The sequence below is a fragment of the Aythya marila genome, assembly GCF_965140915.1.
Source record: "Aythya marila genome assembly, chromosome: 1".
Classification (NCBI taxonomy): Eukaryota; Metazoa; Chordata; class Aves; order Anseriformes; family Anatidae; genus Aythya; species Aythya marila.
In genome coordinates this window covers 23,358,124-23,377,084 of record NC_139042.1, presented here as the reverse complement: position 1 = coordinate 23,377,084, position 18,961 = coordinate 23,358,124, and the positions used below count along the sequence as shown (strand labels likewise).

Here is an 18,961-nt window from a genome sequence, read left to right as displayed (position 1 = left end):
GAGAGGTGCTGAAGGGTGATTATTGAAGTGTTTATTTGTTCACTTTCAATTCTCAATACCAGAATCAATATTTAAAAGCTTATGTTAATGATCAGCGAACTAAATTAAGAACTATCCCCTCACTCAACACTGTGTTGTCGCCCACAACAGCACCTCAGACTGCCTGAAAGCAACATCACAAGCTGCCTGAAATCACACATGCACTCCTGTTACACAAAAAGCATTCAACTGTAGAGAGTCAATACTTAATCATGAAAGATGCAGTGAAAAGCACATGGACAAAAGCAAACATGTAAACAGAATACCCCACTTCCAAGGCAATGCTTATGCTGGCATTTATTAAAATTACACATTTAATTCTAAGTGACACTTGGTATTTTACAACCAAGAAAGCACTTTCATTACTTCCCCCTGAAAACAGAGAAAATTTGAGATTTTCTCTTTCAACTGAAATGCAGAATATATCAAGAAGCTAACTCAAGTTTTATATCACACACAAATCTATTTAAATTACACCAAAAATATAAAAAAGTAGATTAAAATTATTTCAGCACTCACTGAAACACGATGAATTATTACTGTATTAGCAATTACTGCACTAAAGAATTCAATACAACATTACGGCATGTTTTAATTGCATCAAAGCAAAATTACAAATTTCACTGCAATCACCTTGAATATAACTCAAAGAGGAGTGCAAGACCAAGATTTTCACAGAACTACTGCTATCTGCGAGACAGTAGCATTTCTAAGCAGACATTAGATAATCCAATTACACTTGTAAAAATGCAGTTACCCTTTCATCATGTTCAGACAATTCCAGCAAAATTATAATTCAATCATAAAACTGCATTAAATTTACCTGTGATGTTTGAGTATATGCACATATAAAAGACCTAAATACATGAATATGGACACAGTAACGCTTTATAGGATACACTATTGCTGTTAAAACACCAACAGATTAAACTTGTAGCACTGAAGTCAAGTCATAATCAGGTTCCAAATGACATGCAGAATCACTTTTTTTTTTTTTTTTATGATAATGTGCATATACATATAACTGAAACCTAAATTTTACTCTGTGAGAATATCCCGAATCCTCTAAGTATGTTTATCTTTTAGAAATATGCCCACTAGGAAAAAAAGAATTCAACACTAGTCTGTCACCTCCAACACAACATTTAAGAAGTTTCCAAGAGGGAAGAGAAACAAGTAACATATAACGATAAAATATTTTCATTTCTCAAATGTTACTAATTTATATAAGATAAGAAATCAGGATGGTTAGGTATTTTTTCTTCATTATTCAATCTGGCAGTCAAAAATAATATACCATCTTTTTCTCATTTGAGAACCAGAACAATCCTGGCAACATGTAGCTCTCAAACAGTGGGAGCATATATTTTAGTATTAAGCAGCTAGCACTTAAAAAGAATCTTAAAAACACCTACTCTTACTGATAAAACATATACAGATTTCTTACTGAAAGTGTTGTCTAACAGAATCAAATTATTTTCTGTCAGTAATATTAAGCTTCAGACAGAAGTAATGGAAATAACAGAATTTAATTTTTTTTTTTGTTGGCTTTTTTAGTTTTTGTTTTGTTTTGTTTTTAAGTATAATTGCAGATTCACTTACTTTTGGTTGTTTTATTAGGTCAACTAAATCCTTTACTTGATGTCGTAACAGATTCTGACATTTCCACATTTCATTCAATGCTCTAAAAAAAACAAAGAATAGAAGAAAAGGAAGAGAAAAAAAAAAGAGTTGTCAAAGTCTTCTATCTAATAAACAACGTAACTGCCCAACAAGAGCCTTTACATTCTTCTAAACGTTCTTCTAAACGTCTTCTAAACATTCCTGTCACATGGAACATCATTGCTGTGTGAGCAAATTCTAAATGTTTCCTAACTGAATGATATGGAAAATTTAATTGATCATACTATACTGGTACAAAGTGTGAAACGAGTTTTGAAACAAGTTTTATTTCAGACGCTTAACTACACTGCCTTTAAAAGAACCGGGAAGTAACTGATATCTGTCTTATAAAAAACTCATTTGTACGAGTCTAAAATCATTCTTCTAAAAACATTCCAAGAAGCAGGCTAAGATTTTTATCATCAAAACAACGTTTTTCTTATACAGAAAGCAGTTACTAGAACAAGTTGCAAAAAGTGGACGTGATTGGACTTGTAAGAGATGCATTAGTCTACAAAACTGAAAATCAACACACTTTCCATGAAAAAATATCTACAAATTAAAAAAATAGTAAAAGGAATTTAAAAAAATCACTCATTTTTAAAACTTCTGGAATTCACAAGTAAAAGTCAGTCCTATTTAACTAACTGAATATACTGAATCTTTAAAATACATACTGCTACATACAAAAACTGTAGAATGCAGAAGTTATTTGTTGCTTGAAATAACAAGTTCTGAAAAAATCCCATTCTGCATTTTGTTTAGCCTATACCAAAAAATGTTAGAACAGTAGCAGTTTTGATTTTTAATACATTATTCTTTGTTTTACTGTGCTACACCACTGTGACTTACTCAGGCATGTTATACAAGAAACACAGGGGATTCAAACACCAGTTTCTCTAGTATTTGAATGCTGTGGGTGGGTTTTTTTAGCCAATCTATGATAAACACTCTCCCACATGAGAAATATTATATTTAATTTTCAAGTGACTAGGCATTACTAAATGAAAAAGTAAAACTAAGTAAATTCAATCAAAATAATGAACATTACAGCAGCAGAACTGTCATTATTCAAATTCACATGCATGCACTAATTTTAAGGCAAGTAATTACCTTCTCCAAACAAAATTGGAAGTAAAATGAATATTGAAGGAGAAGAGACAAACAAATAATTCCTTCCCACTCGAGCTATCCTGGCTGCTAAAATGAGTTTGTTGATTCTTAAATCTTCAGATAAGATCTGAAGCTAGTCAACGCTACTAATCTGCGCTATCTCTTTCAAGACATAAAAGGACTAACATGCACCGAAAAGCTTTTTGCCATTTCTTTGGCACTACTATTTTTTTGCTGTTTATGGTTAAAGGGTACCACACCTTGTTAAAAACCACCCTATTAATTTTTTCAAACTCTAATTTGAAGAGCATACAGTATTGCTATATTCCATTTACTAATAGTTGCTGAACTACTTTTGTCCACTGGCTTAGGGTACTCATAACAATTTAGAACCAATTTACAATAATGACTGTATTAAAAATCATTTTGCAAGAAGTCGAAAATGGCACATACTTCACAGCATTTGAATCCAGTGTTGCGTAAAGGTAATACAAACATTTCATTCGTTCATTTGTTTCCAAGTTGTGAGGGACCATGTACTGAGCAAAGATGCGCTCAACAAGTAACCTGAAAGACAGCATTACGGAACTGGTAAGCAAGAAAGCGGTCTTAAATTGTTAAAGTGTTCATTCAGAAATTCTCAGACATACCTAGAGATCGGTTGTGGCTTACAAAGACATATTTATTAAAAAAAACTAAAGTCAAGTCACCTAACTTCCAATAAAATTCAGCATAAATTAAACAGAAAGATATCATTACGGAAGATGTACTGTTAATGTTAGCAGTAGGACATTTAAGAGATGACATTATCATTATCAGATTTATTAACCCAGACAAAAATCAAAGGATTTTAGAGAAAGATGTCTCAAATGTTGGCCCAAAGGATAAGTATTGCAGTCAATTTTTGAAGTGACCTCGTATACAGGGCTTAAAATAGGGGGGAAAAAAGGTCACATTGACCATTACACATTATCATGGGAAGGAGAATTCAGATACCAGTCAGGAGGAACTGGCTTTTCCCCTACACCTCCCTAGCCACTTCCTGAAGCACGGAGTTTATCCCATTTCTGTTGCTTCCATAGTAAAATACTGGTACATTCAACAATAATTTTGAAATGAATGAAATTAATGACAGCTTCTGCTATGACATAGAAGCTCCTCATTTAGAAGCAGGAGAAAAAGGATCGGGTCTGGCAGTTACTTAGGAAAGACTGTGAAATAAAATAGAAACCACACCCATGCTGCAATCATGTACATCTAGGCTGGAAATGAAAATAAAATCCTTATGCACAAGCTTAAGTTACTAGATTCTTCCAATTAGATCACGTGGTCAAAACACAAACCCAGCTAGCTTCAAAAAATCTTGAAGTTTAAGAAACTGTGAACAAATAAGATCGGACCTGATGATCCAGACAGTTCCTTCCACTTCCATGGTACCAAGAAATAACTGATTATTTTGCAGGTGACTTTTTAAGAGTGCAATTTTTTGAAAGATTTGTATGGGTTTGCAATGCCATTTGTATTTGATCATGCTGTGAAGACCAAAGACCCATCTCTAAAGCCAACAAGACCAACCGATTAGTCAAGGCAGACTAGTTCCCAAACTAGTTCATAACGTGCAACTGTTTTTCAATGTGAACAATGAAATATGGGTCTACAGCTGGGATGACAGACATATTTCGCCACAAATCACAAGGCTCTAATTTCTGGCCATTATCATACTGAAAAACTAACCTTCCAGAGTGAGATGCCATAACCATCACCACTATATTGACTAATTGGACTTGCAAGTCCAAAGCAAGTTTGTTAAGGCAGTCTTACTTACTGGATTTTAACACAAAAATCAGCAAGTTACTGAAGTATAAACAAAACCCTCCTTTATGAAAGCAGTGGTGAAGTACAGGTTGGAATATTTCAAAGTTTTCAGCTTCTTACAATCTCTTTTGGCCTCAAACAAGCAGAAGAAAACAACAAAGAATAAAATTTGGCTGTATAATATTATGCATTTGATCAGAACATACACAATTATCAAGTCGTCTTCCTGTTAGCACTTAAGCTTGAAGGAAAAACAAAATTACCACAGTTATCCACAGAATACTCAGCTTTCAAAAGGCTGACTTACCGGTCATCAATACTGTTCTGATAATATATATGCAGAAGTTTATCTTTTATCCATGATATCTGTTTTGCAGCTTCTTTTCCTGCTTCTGACTGTAATGAGTATTTCTTGTATATCTGTGCAAGTCCCATCATAGCTTCTTTCCTCACTCTCCACTTGAGAAAACAAAATAGTACCACAGTTTAGCAGTTCAAAACTCAAATTTGAGAAGACAGAGAAGCTTCATAGTATTTTCTATTCTGCCCCAAAATGAAATAGTTCAATTGGGTTATAAGTACAGTTTCTTCTCGTTAAGACAAATACTGCATTATGTCTATTATGCTAAGCATTTCAATGCAGGTAACTACTACACAAGTATGCCTCTTGAATTTAGAATTGTTACAAGTTCAAGCCAGCACTCTTTTTCACAGATATGCATCGAATATTTGAGATTGTATTATGTCTGCACCATGGGAAAGCATGTCACCAAATGAAAAATCAGGTGATACTACTAATTTTAAGTTTGCCGTTTATACTCTCATGTAAGCATAAAAACATCCTAAGTTTTGCCGAATAACAAAACATAGCTAAACTAAATTTCAAGGCTATTCAAGCTTGAAAGCTACTACACTCATTCACAGTTTTCCAATGAACTAATTAAAAGCAGACAACGTAGCCACCTCTGATGGTGGAACAATTCGCATTAGTAATCTACCATACAGTTTGAAACCTATTGTCAAAATTTCCTATGAAAAATGTTAGAATGTCTTACGAGGATCTCATTTTATTCAAAAATTACTATTAATTATTATTATTAATTACTAACTAGACAACTGGAGTGACATAGTTTTATTCAGCATATAGTATTTTTTTTGATCATTCTACATTAAATAATAATACAGCACAATGAAAAATGTTGCATTCCAGTCAGGGGCAAAAGCTATCTCATTAAGTACACTGTCTCGATATTTTTTGCATTATATAGATTTTCATTAGTCATTTTAAAATCAGCTCAGCATTTTAAGAAGCTTTGCTTTTAAGAAAAAGAAAGCTAATTGCAGTAAGATACAAAAGACTAGAAGAATAATGCACAGCCACCGTTAGTACTTAATGTCTTACCCGCTTGTCCAGTGTTCGTTCTCTGACAAAATTAAGCAGGTGATCATTGACAAGCAGAAGATCTTTTTTAGCAGCAGTAACTATGGATACTATAACATCATGCCTTATCGCCTCTTCAGGATCATGTGACCTTACTTTAAGATATTCTGGGGAAATAAAATAAAATAAGCATTTCGGTTGAGGAATACAAGTTCAGATATTTTTATTTCTCTAGCGGCTACCCAACAGAAAACCATGAGTTTCTACAGTTTTGAGTACAGACAGTAAGAAGCCACTAATTTTCCGTAAGATTAACTGGAATGTGAGTAATCAACTTTTTATTTACTTAGAATGCTCAATACTTATATTTCTGGCATTAAGTTATTAAAAATTATTTCTTGTAATAATTAGTTATAATCTACATTTGCAACTGTTACAGCCCAAGAGAACTGCATCTATAGAGCTGAATAGATGCTGAAGTTCTAAGAACTTGATATCCACACTACATACACGTTTTAAAGTCTTACTTCAGGCTAGAGGCTACTCTCTTCCTGCAGGTTCCTATAACTGGTTGACAGAGCACATCAGTTGCACTCCTGAACACAGCTTCTGTGCTTTCCAAAAGGAATCTGGTTCACGTGCTCCAGAACACTCCACAGTGTGAACCACATGAGCAGAGCAAGCAGGGACAAATCAAGAGACATACTTAAGAAGCATGCTCTTTCACCAAGCTAAAAAATGCTTATTTAGACAAATCCTAATTCATTCAACACAGAACAGTTTTTTTCTAGATTACGTTGGCATATTGCTACATATTTGGTACTACCAGAAATCCTACACCATCAACATTTTAAGATTTCTGCTTATAAATCTCAAATGTTTTAGCTACTTAGTATCATTTCAGAAAATTGCCAAAGCACAAAATAGGCCAGCAAAGTTCATTTACCCTTTCAGAACTGCGTATTCTAGGTTAATTTAGTCACATACACAGGCAAAAAAAGCACACAAAAAAAAGACATTAAGATCACTGTATGCAGCATACATCAGTGAAACGCTGAGAACATTACGAAACATTGAAAATTCAAAGTTTGCTCTAAATAACCAGAGGTTACTGCACTCTTATTACTGTTCAATGAACAGTGAAAATTTTCAAGTCTCATCTGAAATACTGACTATTAACATTGCTGGTAATCAGCACAAGTGTTGGAACAGCACATCAAGAAACGAAGCTTTGCATTTATGGAAGTTACAAAATTTAAAAATCAAATAGCTTTTAAAAATTGTTCCACATGAAAACATAATAAACTAAAACAAATGAAGACAATTGCCATTGCGCAAAACAATTCTTTTCTTCAACATCAGTGAGCGAGAAAATTTTATGAACAATTTGACTTTGATAAGCATTGTGGGGAGAGAGAGGGGCAAGCAACATTACATTTCCCAGAGGATACCATTAGAGGGGGCACAAAGTCTTTCAGCAATGTCAAAAAAAAAAAAAAGGAAAAAGTTAAAAGGAAAAAAAAAAGAAACAAACTTGGAAATACACCTCTGATAAGCTTTAGCATTCCATTAGAGAAAGATCCAGAAACTATTTTCTTTTTTTTTCTCTTAAAAAAAAGAAAAAACCTGCCTTAACAATACAATTATCTATGGGATTATGGGATAACTATAGCTTGCCTGTATTTGTGTAAATTGACAAATGTTCAGCACACAGGAGGGCAACCCCTTGCAATTAACGGCCCCTTAAATTCCCTCCTTAGAGGAAAAAGTCAAAGATAATACCTCCAAAGAACAAGTGTGAGTTTAGTGATCAAGGGAAGATACTGTCTTCATATCAACTTTGAAAAAAGCAACCCATTCTCTTTAACTGCACTTCTGTTCATTAAGAGTGGGATCTTATTGTCTATCTCCTTATTGTCACAGGGAGGAACAAATACTAAAAGCTTTTATCCGTGCCAGTTGCTTTCTTCCTACAGAGGTCTTGAACTGCCAGTTGTGTTTGGTACGAAGGAGCAGAAACCAAGAGCTGTGGTCACAGTTCCAAGGACTGTTTTGATACTTCAGTCAGTTGCTGCACAATATTTACACACTTCTTTGTGGAACCAAGTCTCTGTTCTGCACCCTAATAAATGCCATGACTGCTTTGTTTGGCAGGCTTATTTTGCCTGATCTCATAGTGTTTAATTTCAACAGCAGTTGGGAATGCAGCTACTGTAAGAGAAAGAGGGTGCTCTCTTTGGTTAAGGAATTTTTCATGCCCAAACCCCTTAGCCTAAGAGCAGCGCTCAAAGCACGGGACTCTGCAATTTTGAAATCTAACCTCAATTGTCCCCTCCATAACGTCACAGAATGTTACTAAGGATGACAACTAACCTTCCTGACTTCTCCAGGAGACTTAAAATTGAATTTTAATGTTACAGTAAATCTGGTACCTGTTAAGTCTTTTGCTAGGTCGGGATGGTTCATAAGGCAGTGACTTGCAAATTTCACACATTCAAGACGAATGGGTACATGGATATCATTAAACCTATTTAGAAACAAGACAATGTGTTACAACAAGAAAAAATATCATTCACCAGAACAGTTGGATCATTTCTACACAGTCTCAAATATTCTCTAAAAAGATTTTTATGCCTCCCATGCACCTGTGCATGTTACCTGTGCAAAACAGCTCTAATTTTATGGTATTAATTTGAATTTCTTTAACTTAAGAAAAAATTCCTGTACTCATGAATTAATTCATGTTCTATACAGGAAGGGAAATATCCTCTCCTGGTACACATGAAAAACTAGGGGCAGACAACAGCTATTTAGTGAAAGATGTCTCACACATTTCAAGCAGTGTTTCTCTAATGCTCCACCTAGTTAATCATGAACTGTGTATCAGTAACTGAAAAAAGGTTTTAAGATTGTGATGTTCTTCTCCTCTTTAAACTGTGTGATAGACAGCAAACCAATCCAACCTAGTACAAATTTCTAAAATGGATCATTCAACTTCTGTAAGACTTGGTTTTAGAGGACTGAATTAAATTTGATGCTTGAAACCTAGTACATAAAGTTAAGCATGAGAAAATAAGTAATTTTATAACAAAGCTATTGTTGCAATGAGAGCTATGTTGTTTTGAAAGATAAAACACATTTCAAGGCCATCAAAATACCTGGTTTTAAACAATTTAAAAGCAAATTTTAGAACATACTGCTGTGGAAACATTTATTTATCAAATGCAAAGGCTTTAAGAAATGTCTATTTAAGTAAAAACTAGGTACTTTTCTAAATGAAGACAATTTAGGAATGTCTTCTCTAGTAATTACTATAACAACTTATTTAAAATCCTTGAAAAAAGTAAATACATGTACGTGGTTCATAACTAATGGAAAACAGTAATTGTGAACAACAGATTGGACATGATCATATTGTTTCACATCATAACACAATGAAGCATCTTTCTCTGGATCCAAATTTTGATTCTTAAATTACATGCAATATTTTAAATGTTACATACTTTCAAGCAAAATTAATTCCCTCAATTAAGTTTCCTGTACTTTTAGAAGTTTAGGACATTCTGGTTTTGATATGATTTTTTGCTAAATTACAATCTACTGCAATTATAATAATTTATACGATTTATCCTCATTTACTCAAGCCAAAAGTATTTTCACCATAGTATCCATATTTAAGTTCCTTCTGACTACAAACTCCAGCTTTATTACCTATTTCAAACTGGCAGAATATTTTAAAAAGAAAAGACTAAGTGTGTTTTCTGCATTGTAAATACTACATACCTCCTTTAAGGCACACAAATAATTAAAAAAAATTGAAGCCAGTAGAATACTGTACATGAAAGTCACAAAAACAAACCTGATAATACCCAATACTGCAAATGTTATCTGATATTATTTTAAAATTAATCCATCACTGAATATATTTTATAATGATTCCATCATTTGTTAAAAAAAAAAATCTAATAAAATGTTCTTTTTTTCTTGGCAATAGCAGTAAAGATAGTTGCAAAATATGAATTAAAAAAGGATGATTTGTAATTGTTCACTATGCAGAATCATAAATGCAGAGGATATATATAAAATAATCTCCCTAGCGTTACCTGACAGATTTCAGATAAAGCATGAGGATACCACACTTAGCTATATCACTTGAGGAAAATAAAAGAGATAGGAGAATTGAAAAGTACTGAATTACAATTCTTTGATTTTTTTTCTCTCCTGGGAAAGGAACTAAAACAGCATATACCTCCCCAAGTAGCACTGCCAGAGCGGTTTGTTCTGAGATGCCAACTCGGAATCCTTTGCCCCAAACATTTTTGCTAGAAGCTTTACGACCTGCAGACGTTCTTCATTGTCATTGCTCTGGAAAATGAACACAACTTTTGAAAAAACAAAAAGTAAACCAGCCAGAAAATAAAATACCCAAAAAGCAAAATAGTGCTTTGTACAGCTTTTAGAATATATAAGAACATTATACGTACACAACTCAAAAAAAAAAAAAATAGATTTTTTTTGTATACAAATGTGTACCTTTGCTAATGCTGTAAGACAAAATAATGAAGGCAGTGAAAACATAATGCAGCGCAGAGACAAAAAAACCTACTGAACAAAGCGTGGTGGTAAACATAGGTGTATAAATCTTTTTGACCATCATTTACAGGTGTTGCTGTTAGGAAACCTGGTAACGTGCTTATACAAATTTATACAAAATTAATTACAGCACAAAACTCATTTTACTTCTATCTACGCATAAAAGTATACAGTTCTCGGGACCAGTGTTTTATTACAAACATTTAATTAAAAGGTTTTTAGAGGACATCAGATTGAATACCCAAGATCTGACACACGCAGTACCTGGTCCTGAATTTAAAGTCTATATTTAAGCCAGTATTTAAAACTGCTAAGTTACAACAGATACTTTTCTTTCATATTTAAAAAAAAACTAACACTGACAAAGATAAAACAAGACCTTCTTCAGTACATTTTCATTAGCGCTGGTTTGCATTAGGCTTGCTTAATACAACACACAGCATTTGAAGCTTAAAACATGCTTTGGAAACGTGCGCTAATATTTGTGCAATTAACACATATTTGAAGTTCACAGATTTTTTTTCTTTTGCTTATTAAAAAACCAACTGGCTGCAATAGTTCTTTGAAAATGGGGCAGCACGGTCAAGTTGATTGAACAAGTTGTTATTCACCCCTTATTATTTCATTCCTCTTTCTTGTAATAGACATGAGCTTTTTCAAATAACTTTCTCTTCCATCATTTTTGACGTTCTTATTAGTTCAACATCAACCTTTTGAATTCAACCAAGATATAAGAGCATAATGTAGTTGTCAGAGTTCTCTGACAACACCAGCCTTAAAGACTGACTATTTTTCCTGACTCGATACCATAAATGGGTTGAGAAGTTTTCCCGTATCTTCTTTCAATTCAGCTCCCTAAGAATAGTCGAAGCATTTTTAAAATCCTTTTAAGTACCAGAGCAAGACAAGGATGAAGAAATCTTTGACACTGATTTATTACTACAGTACATGAAACTATAGTGCTTTTGAATACACCTTAGTATTTATAATATTAGCAGCTTTAATAGAAGAGTTATTAACACTTTTTGTCTGTATTTGACTGATTTATCTGACTCAAATTCAGACTGACATTTTACCAAGTCATCTACAACCTCCTCCTCTTTAACTGCAATAAATGGTATCTTTTTTTCCCCTGAGTTTCAGCTTACAAGTGTCCATCACATAACAGATTCGGATTCTCTGCCCTAAAAGAATTTTAACTTTTTTTTTCCCCAGCCTGTATTAGTCCGACCTCCATTACTCGTATCCTATCCACTCCTGATTAAACCAACAAAATATTGAAAGTATTGCGCACCTCTGAATTTCTCTAGGCAACCAACACAGATGCAGAGCAAGAAACCCTGGGATAGAGGCAGTAGCAGACACAAAGCATTCAACTGCTTTATTGCATAGCCAGATGTATAGAAAAAATTGAGATATCTTTTAATGAATTAGCCAAAGAAGAAGCTTTCCCTATAGCAGGCAGTAATCTGATTACACGATAGGCACTCATGTTTATAGACCTGCTTGTAGGAACAATGAATATTTGTGATTATGGATGAGGAGTATTTGGTACTTTCTAAATTAGTTCCCAGGAGTTGGTCTCCTTGAGACGTTCTTGTTTAAGACCCTAAAGTAATAGAATCAGCCTGCATAATAAATGAATCAGCCTGTGTTAATAAATGAGCACATCACCATTGCAGTCTCTATCCTTTATTCTACTTTAATCTCTACTTTTTTTCCTGAGGAAAAAATCAGAACTATAAGCTCTAGAAAAACCTTAATCCTTCTCTGTCCTATGATGCATTGTGTAACTGAATAGTACGTCCTTCACCTTTTGTCTTAGGTATGATCCAGCACTCGTCATGCTTAATAGTGTCCCATAAAGATTCACCAATAAAACCTGACGCTGAACACTTATTTCTAATTCCCTATACCCTGCTCCCAAGGCAGCTGCTCTTCTGCCTACGTGTTATGGTCTGTCAGTAACAGCTGAAGTTGGTCAGATTGTTATGAGTAGGCAAGTCCAAAAGAATAGGTAGCACTGAGGATCTGGGGGGATTTGGGAGTAGAAGTAGACACAACCTGAAACTTGCCAAAAAAATTAACTACCATGTCCAGGAGGACAGGCAGCTCTGAAGTAATAAAAGTCAACAATTTGCTGATTTTATTCGTTAGGTAACATTGGTTTAGTAGAAAATTAAAACAAAGACAAATAATCCATTACGGTTTTATTCCTTAATACCCCGTTCATGAGCTTTTCATTCCCTGGACCATTACATGTATATTTAATTTCTGTGATTTCTAAAATTCAAATTTCAAATTGAAATGAAGGGACATCAGTTTCAGTTACAAGTTGACCTATACAGCAGCAGTCTTTTATCTGTTCTCCCTTGTACCGATAATGCTTCTGTGTCAGCGCTAGATCCCTAAACACATCACTTTTCAATGCCAAGATCAGGCATTAATGGCTGTCCCTCATCCAAGAGGTTAGTTGGACGAATTTCAGTGGGTGTTCTGCTGATCCCACAGTCCCATTTCCAAAATGGGGTGAAAAAAAAATACCAGTAAGAGGCAAACGATTTTTAACACAGCTCTCACATAGTGTTAAAATTTAGCAATACTCCTTCCCTGTTCAGACAGGAAAGCTGCTCAAACCACGGGAAACCAGCACTAGCAGCAACCGCTGTGTGCCAAGAGGAGTATGTGGCTTAGTGGGCAACATTGGTAGTAGGGTGATGGTTGGACCGGATGATCTTGAAGGCCTCTTCCAACCTTAATGATTCTGTGAGAGTTGCAAGGTAGCCAGGAGATTTCTTTGCCCCAACACCCTTAGTCCACCGGTCATGTTCCTCCTGAGGGAGGTAAAGCAATAGTGACCACTTGGTAGGAAGTTACAGCTGCATGTCTCCTGTGGTATTAGCACCAACCAGAAGGCAATGGGATTAACTTGAGGGACAGAGGTGAATGGAAATAAGTCTTTTGTCCTTCTCATCTACCTTGCCTTCCCAGATGCCCTTACACAACAGATCTGAGGCTCTGGAATAGGAAGGACAGGATCACAATGAGGTGGATGATGATCCATCTATGCAAGAGGAGTCACCAAGGTCTTTGCTTTTAACACTAGTGATGGGTACTGGGACCTCTGGAGCCCTGGGTTGGAGGACTGTGACTAGGGAGTGATTAAGGTCCCAACTGGTATTGAACTTGCATGGCATTTGCTGAATGTAAGTCTATAGGACCCAAAGGTATTCATTGCAGGGTACTGAAAATAGAGGCTGATGTTACTGTGAAATCTTTCTGGGAGACTTGGAAGGGTCCAAGTTGACAGAAAGCTACGAAGTGTTGTTGCAGTTTTCAAGAAGGGCAAGAATGAGGACCCTGGTAATTATAGGCCTGTCAGTCTCACCTTGGTGTCCGATTAAATTATGGGGAACATCATCCTAGGAAATCATCCTAGGAGTTATTGAAAAGTGTTTGAAATTCAATGCATTGACTGGTTAAAACTGGTGTGGCTTCATGAAGGGAATACCTTATTAACTTGATATCCTGTCATGACAAGATTATCCATAATATGGATGAAGGGCAGGCAGCGAATTGGGGGCGAGAAGGGGGGATGGTGGGAGAAGGGGAGGACAGACTACCACAGGGCAGAGGGGGGGGAGTTAATTTGGCAGAGCTCTTAGTATTGTCTAATGGTTAGGCTCAAAGAGGTGTAGTAAACTGAGTAACCTCAGGCTGGCTGCCAGTTACTAGTGGTTCTCCCCAGGGCTCAATTTTAGGGCCAGTTCTCTTCAGTGTTTTATCAATGACCTGGACACAGGATTTGAGTACACAAAAAGTAAGTTTGCAGATGATACAGAAGTGGGAGGAGCCATTGCTTCGCTTGAGGGTAGAGAGGCCATGCAGAGAGATCTTGATATACAAGAGCACTGGGCAATGAGAAACCATACGAAATTTAACAAGAGTGAGTGCCTGATTCTGCACCTGGGACCACATAACCCTGTACATACATGGAAGTTATGGGACAAGTGGATGGAATGCAGTGCTGCAGAGAGGGACCAGGTGGTTTCAGTTGATGACAAGCTCTACATAAATCAACAGCTTGCCCCGGTGGCAAAAAGGGTACATGAAGCACAGTATAGGTTATAGGATGTGATGGTATGGCTTAAAACTAATCAGGTTCAACAAGACCAAGTGCAAGGTGCTGCACCTGGGTTGGAGCGATCCCAGACAGGAGCACAGGCTGGGAGAAGAACTCATTGAGAGCAGCCCTGCAGAGAAGGACCTGGGGGTTCTGGTCAGTTTAAAGCTTGACTCAGTGCACACCTGCAGCCAGAAGGCCAACTGCATCCTGGGCTGCACCAACAGAGGGGTGGCCAGCAGGTAGAGAGAGGGGATTGTGCCTCTCTGCTCTGCCCTTGTGAGACCCCACCTGGAGTGCTGTCTTCATCTCTGGAGCCCCCAGCACAAGGAGGACATGGACCTGTTAGAGCAACTGAAAATATTATTGGGATAGATAAAAAAAAAAAAAAAAAAAAAAAAAAAAAAAAAAAGCAGAGAATAAAGCACAAAGCTGCACATTTCAGAGAACACCATTTACTGATGAGCATTCTTTGTTCAAGTCAACACGTACAATTCTCAGTTGAAGTTACCTGTCATCTTGACCAAATGGTCAGTATTTGTACCAAAGTGGCAAGGTGGTTGAACACTAGATGGCCACATTGTTTAGATCCTGTGGTGGTTTTACCCTGCTGGCCAGCTGAAATCCATCCACCACAACTGCTCTCTCACTGTCTCTCCTCAATGGGAAAGGGAAGAAATTATGATGGAAAAGGGCTCAAGGGTTGAAATAAGAACAGCAAGATCACTCACCAATTATCAGCACAGGCAAAACAGACTCAAAATAGGGAGATTAATTTACTGCCTATTACTAGTAGGCTAGAACAGTAAGAACCTAAAAGCGAACAAAAAACACCTTCCCTCCCCATCCACCTTCTTCTATGTCCTTCCCCAAGCAAGGCAGGGGAATGGGGGCTGTGGACAGTTCCTAATGCTTCATCTCCACAGCTCCTTCACAATCACTCTCTGCCCCTGCTCCCCGTGGGGTCCCTCCCATGGATGCCGTCCTTCCTGAACTGAGCCTGCGGGGGCTGTCCACAGGCAGCAGCTCTTCAAGCACTGCTCCCACACGGCTCTGTCCCACGGGGTCCATCCCCCAGGAGCAAACTGCTCCAGCACAGGTTGCCCCCAGTGGGCGGCAGCTCCCTCCAGCCCCCCTGCTCCTGCGTGGGCTCCTCTCCACGGGCTGCAGCTCTGGCCCGGGGCCTGCTCCTGCGGGGGCTCTCCATGGGCCGCAGCCTCCTCCAGGCCACATCCACCTGCTCCACCGGGGGCTCCTCCACCCATGGGGGGGCTGCAGCGTGGAGATCTGCTCCATGTGGGACCCATGGGCTGCAGGGGGACAGCCTGCTCCACCAGGGGCCTCTCCACGGGCCGCAGGGGAGCTGCTGCTGCCTGCCTGGAGCACCTCCTGCCCTCCTGCTGCACTCACCTGGGGCCTGCAGGGCTGGGTCTCACTCCTCTTCCCCAGCTGCTGTTGCGCAGCAGTTTTTGTCCCTATCTTAAATCTGCTCCCAGAGGCCCAACCAGCATCGCTCACTGGCTCAGCTCTGGCCAGCAGCAGGTCCCTTTGGAGCCGAATGAAACTAGCTCTGATCTGACATGGGGCAGCTGCTGGGTTCCTCACAAAGGCCACCTCTGCAAACCCCCTGCTCCCAAACCCTTCCCCTGTGAACCCAATACAGATCCAAAATCGTAAACATGCACAGCAGAGCTACTGAGGGACCTAAGCTCTGTCACAAGTTCTATACTAACAGTTTCATAACCCTGCCTTATGTGGCCCAAAATTTATTTGGTCACTGACAGGAAATCCCTTGATTTTGTCTACATTAAAAAGAGATAGTCTAGAGCTTTCCTAAGATCCTTTGTCCCATGAAGACAAGGATCTCTTGAAACTCATTCCGCTCCAACCAAAGACATTACTGGCTGATACTGCTTCATGCTGGTAAGCACCAGCTTGCTAAGCACATGGTCAAAGAGCTCCAGAAATTAATGTCAAGATAAGAGGAAGGTGACTGGTGTGGCACTGAAGTGTCTGGCACCCATTGTTCTTGGCAGAACTACAGCAAAAAAGCCTCCCAGCAGTGCCAAACACAAGAAAATGGGAGGAGGGGGGGTCACAGGAGGAATGTGTGCACAGAACTAGAAAAAGGCAGGCAGCACAGAAATATTTCTCTATCAGCACCCATCTTTTTATATTCAGTTCAGTATTTTAAGTCGTTCCAAGGGAGGACATCAGTGGTAGCATACATCTCAGTCTCGGCAACATTACTACAAGTTAATTTACGATGAGCGAGCATTTCACTTTGGGTGGAAGAAGTGTAGCTGAAAAGCCTCCCCTCAGTGTAAACTGACTCCTCCCATTCACAGAACAAGATTCTTCAATAATCATATCTCCAAAACCTGATCAAGTGTCTCCTTGATGCACCTCAAGTAAGAAGGAAGGAAGGAAGGATAAATTCGACCATATTCCTCTTTAAGCCCTCAATAATAAAGAGTAAAATATGTAAATTGTTAGAACACACAGAAGGACTTTCCCAAGGGCAATCCCTCCAAGTCATTAACAATATTATCATACTTCCAGGAATTCCTGTCTTCTCATGTTTAGTTAAGAATTAACCACTTTGTTGTCAAATGACATCCCAAAAGTTGGATTTTTTTTTTAATTTATTTTTTTTTTTTTTAAATTGCCAGTAATCGAGTCCCTACAGACTTTGCCTTTGATAAGCCACATCACATTTTTCTTTCCTTATATGGATTACTAATTACTCTTTCCAATCTATTTTAACACCCTATGCCCAATGAGCTGATCTCCATTGTTCATCAGGCTTCACATGACATGGCCAGTGTATGTAAAAAAAAAAAAAAAAAAAGAAAGAAATTTTAGCAGCTGTACAAAACCAGCCATGTATCATTCCTTACTAGTAAAAAGATTTTTTTTTAGACAAGTCAAAAGAATTTACAAAGAGCTGATAAAAATGGCTCAAACTGGAAAAAAAAAATATACTACTGAAAGAAACAGATACTTTAAGAAACTGATTTATTTCTTTTCAAATGAGATTCCATTGGCATGATAAAAAATATTGGGTTCTGTTCAAATTCATGTAGAACTTGCCAAGTTTGCACCTGAAAATATTTTCTGAAGTATCCCAGTAATTGAAACACTTGGTATCTAGCTCAGAGAGAGTCTACTCCATCTGGCCAATTTTTTTCTAACTGGTTTTAAAGCCAATTTTAAAGCCAATGCACATTTTCAAAAACACAGAGCAATCACCCAATTTGTCTTTGAAAAGCCCCTTTCATATGTCCACTTCCATTTGTTCAACGCATGCAAGATTAGATCATCTCACACATTCTTGCTCCTCAAAATTTACAAGCCAACCACTGAGACAGGCACAGCTTTCCTTCAACACCTTCCATTTTAAGAGTAATACAAACCTCTTTAGCAGCAGAGAAGCAATCTGGGATCCTGGAACAGAGTAATTGTCACACTGCCCCATAAACATTTGAGTATCACCCCTAGTATTTGAATTCTATTATCACACCTGTATATTCAAAAGCAGTAGCAGACGATCTCAGAAAACAAAAACTCAATGTTTCTGCAAAACTATGCATGACCTAAACATGCTCCACAAACTTCTATTTAAATATCTAGTAGAGAGCACATAGCACATGAGCTTATATGGCAAAACTCTTAAGCTATGGGCACAGACAAATACACGCCATGTACCAAATCTGGAAAAGCCAAAGCCGTTTAAACAAACTTTGAATAACATACAGAGCTCACTGAAGGTTATGGTTGTTGTATCATTAAATTTAATTGACCTTCATTCAAGAAGCTAACTCCCCTCTCCCATATTTCATTAGGGACTGCCAATCTTATTTTTCTCCTGTGCTGCCCATTTGACCCAAGGCTTCATCAAGCTAATAGGGATACTGCTGTTGAGTTTCTTTTCATCCAAAGCAGCACAACAGTAGCTGCCTTCCACTGTAAGGTGCTAAATTTTACTGAAATCACAGTCTCTTCTCCAACACTAATAGGCAATTTACCTGGACCTGAATTCAAAGTGCTTGACACTAGCTGCCACTGTTTAGTATAAAGCCACAGCTGTTGTTGGAGTGGAAAATACTTAATCATCACTGGCAAGTCTGCATAAAGAACTTGTGCTGATCTCACACAAACTGACTGCATTTCATTCATATTTCAGAACATTTATCTTCAAAATACCCTTTTAACCTCAAAATGCCCTTTTAACA

At 37.4% G+C, this 18,961-nt stretch overlaps 1 protein-coding gene across 1 annotated transcript in view; it reads right to left on the bottom strand.

The window, feature by feature from the left end:
- The window catches only part of PDS5B (PDS5 cohesin associated factor B), a 110,816-nt gene that overhangs the window by 48,015 nt on the left and 43,840 nt on the right, over window positions 1–18,961 (bottom strand). The window contains exons 9-14 of the mRNA XM_082774552.1: window positions 10,260–10,375; window positions 8,443–8,537; window positions 6,032–6,177; window positions 4,937–5,088; window positions 3,268–3,381; window positions 1,642–1,723 (exon numbers count right to left, since the gene is read on the bottom strand). Of these exons, the coding sequence (XP_082630678.1) occupies window positions 1,642–1,723; window positions 3,268–3,381; window positions 4,937–5,088; window positions 6,032–6,177; window positions 8,443–8,537; window positions 10,260–10,375 (705 nt within the window). The remainder of the gene's footprint in view (window positions 1–1,641; window positions 1,724–3,267; window positions 3,382–4,936; window positions 5,089–6,031; window positions 6,178–8,442; window positions 8,538–10,259; window positions 10,376–18,961) is intronic.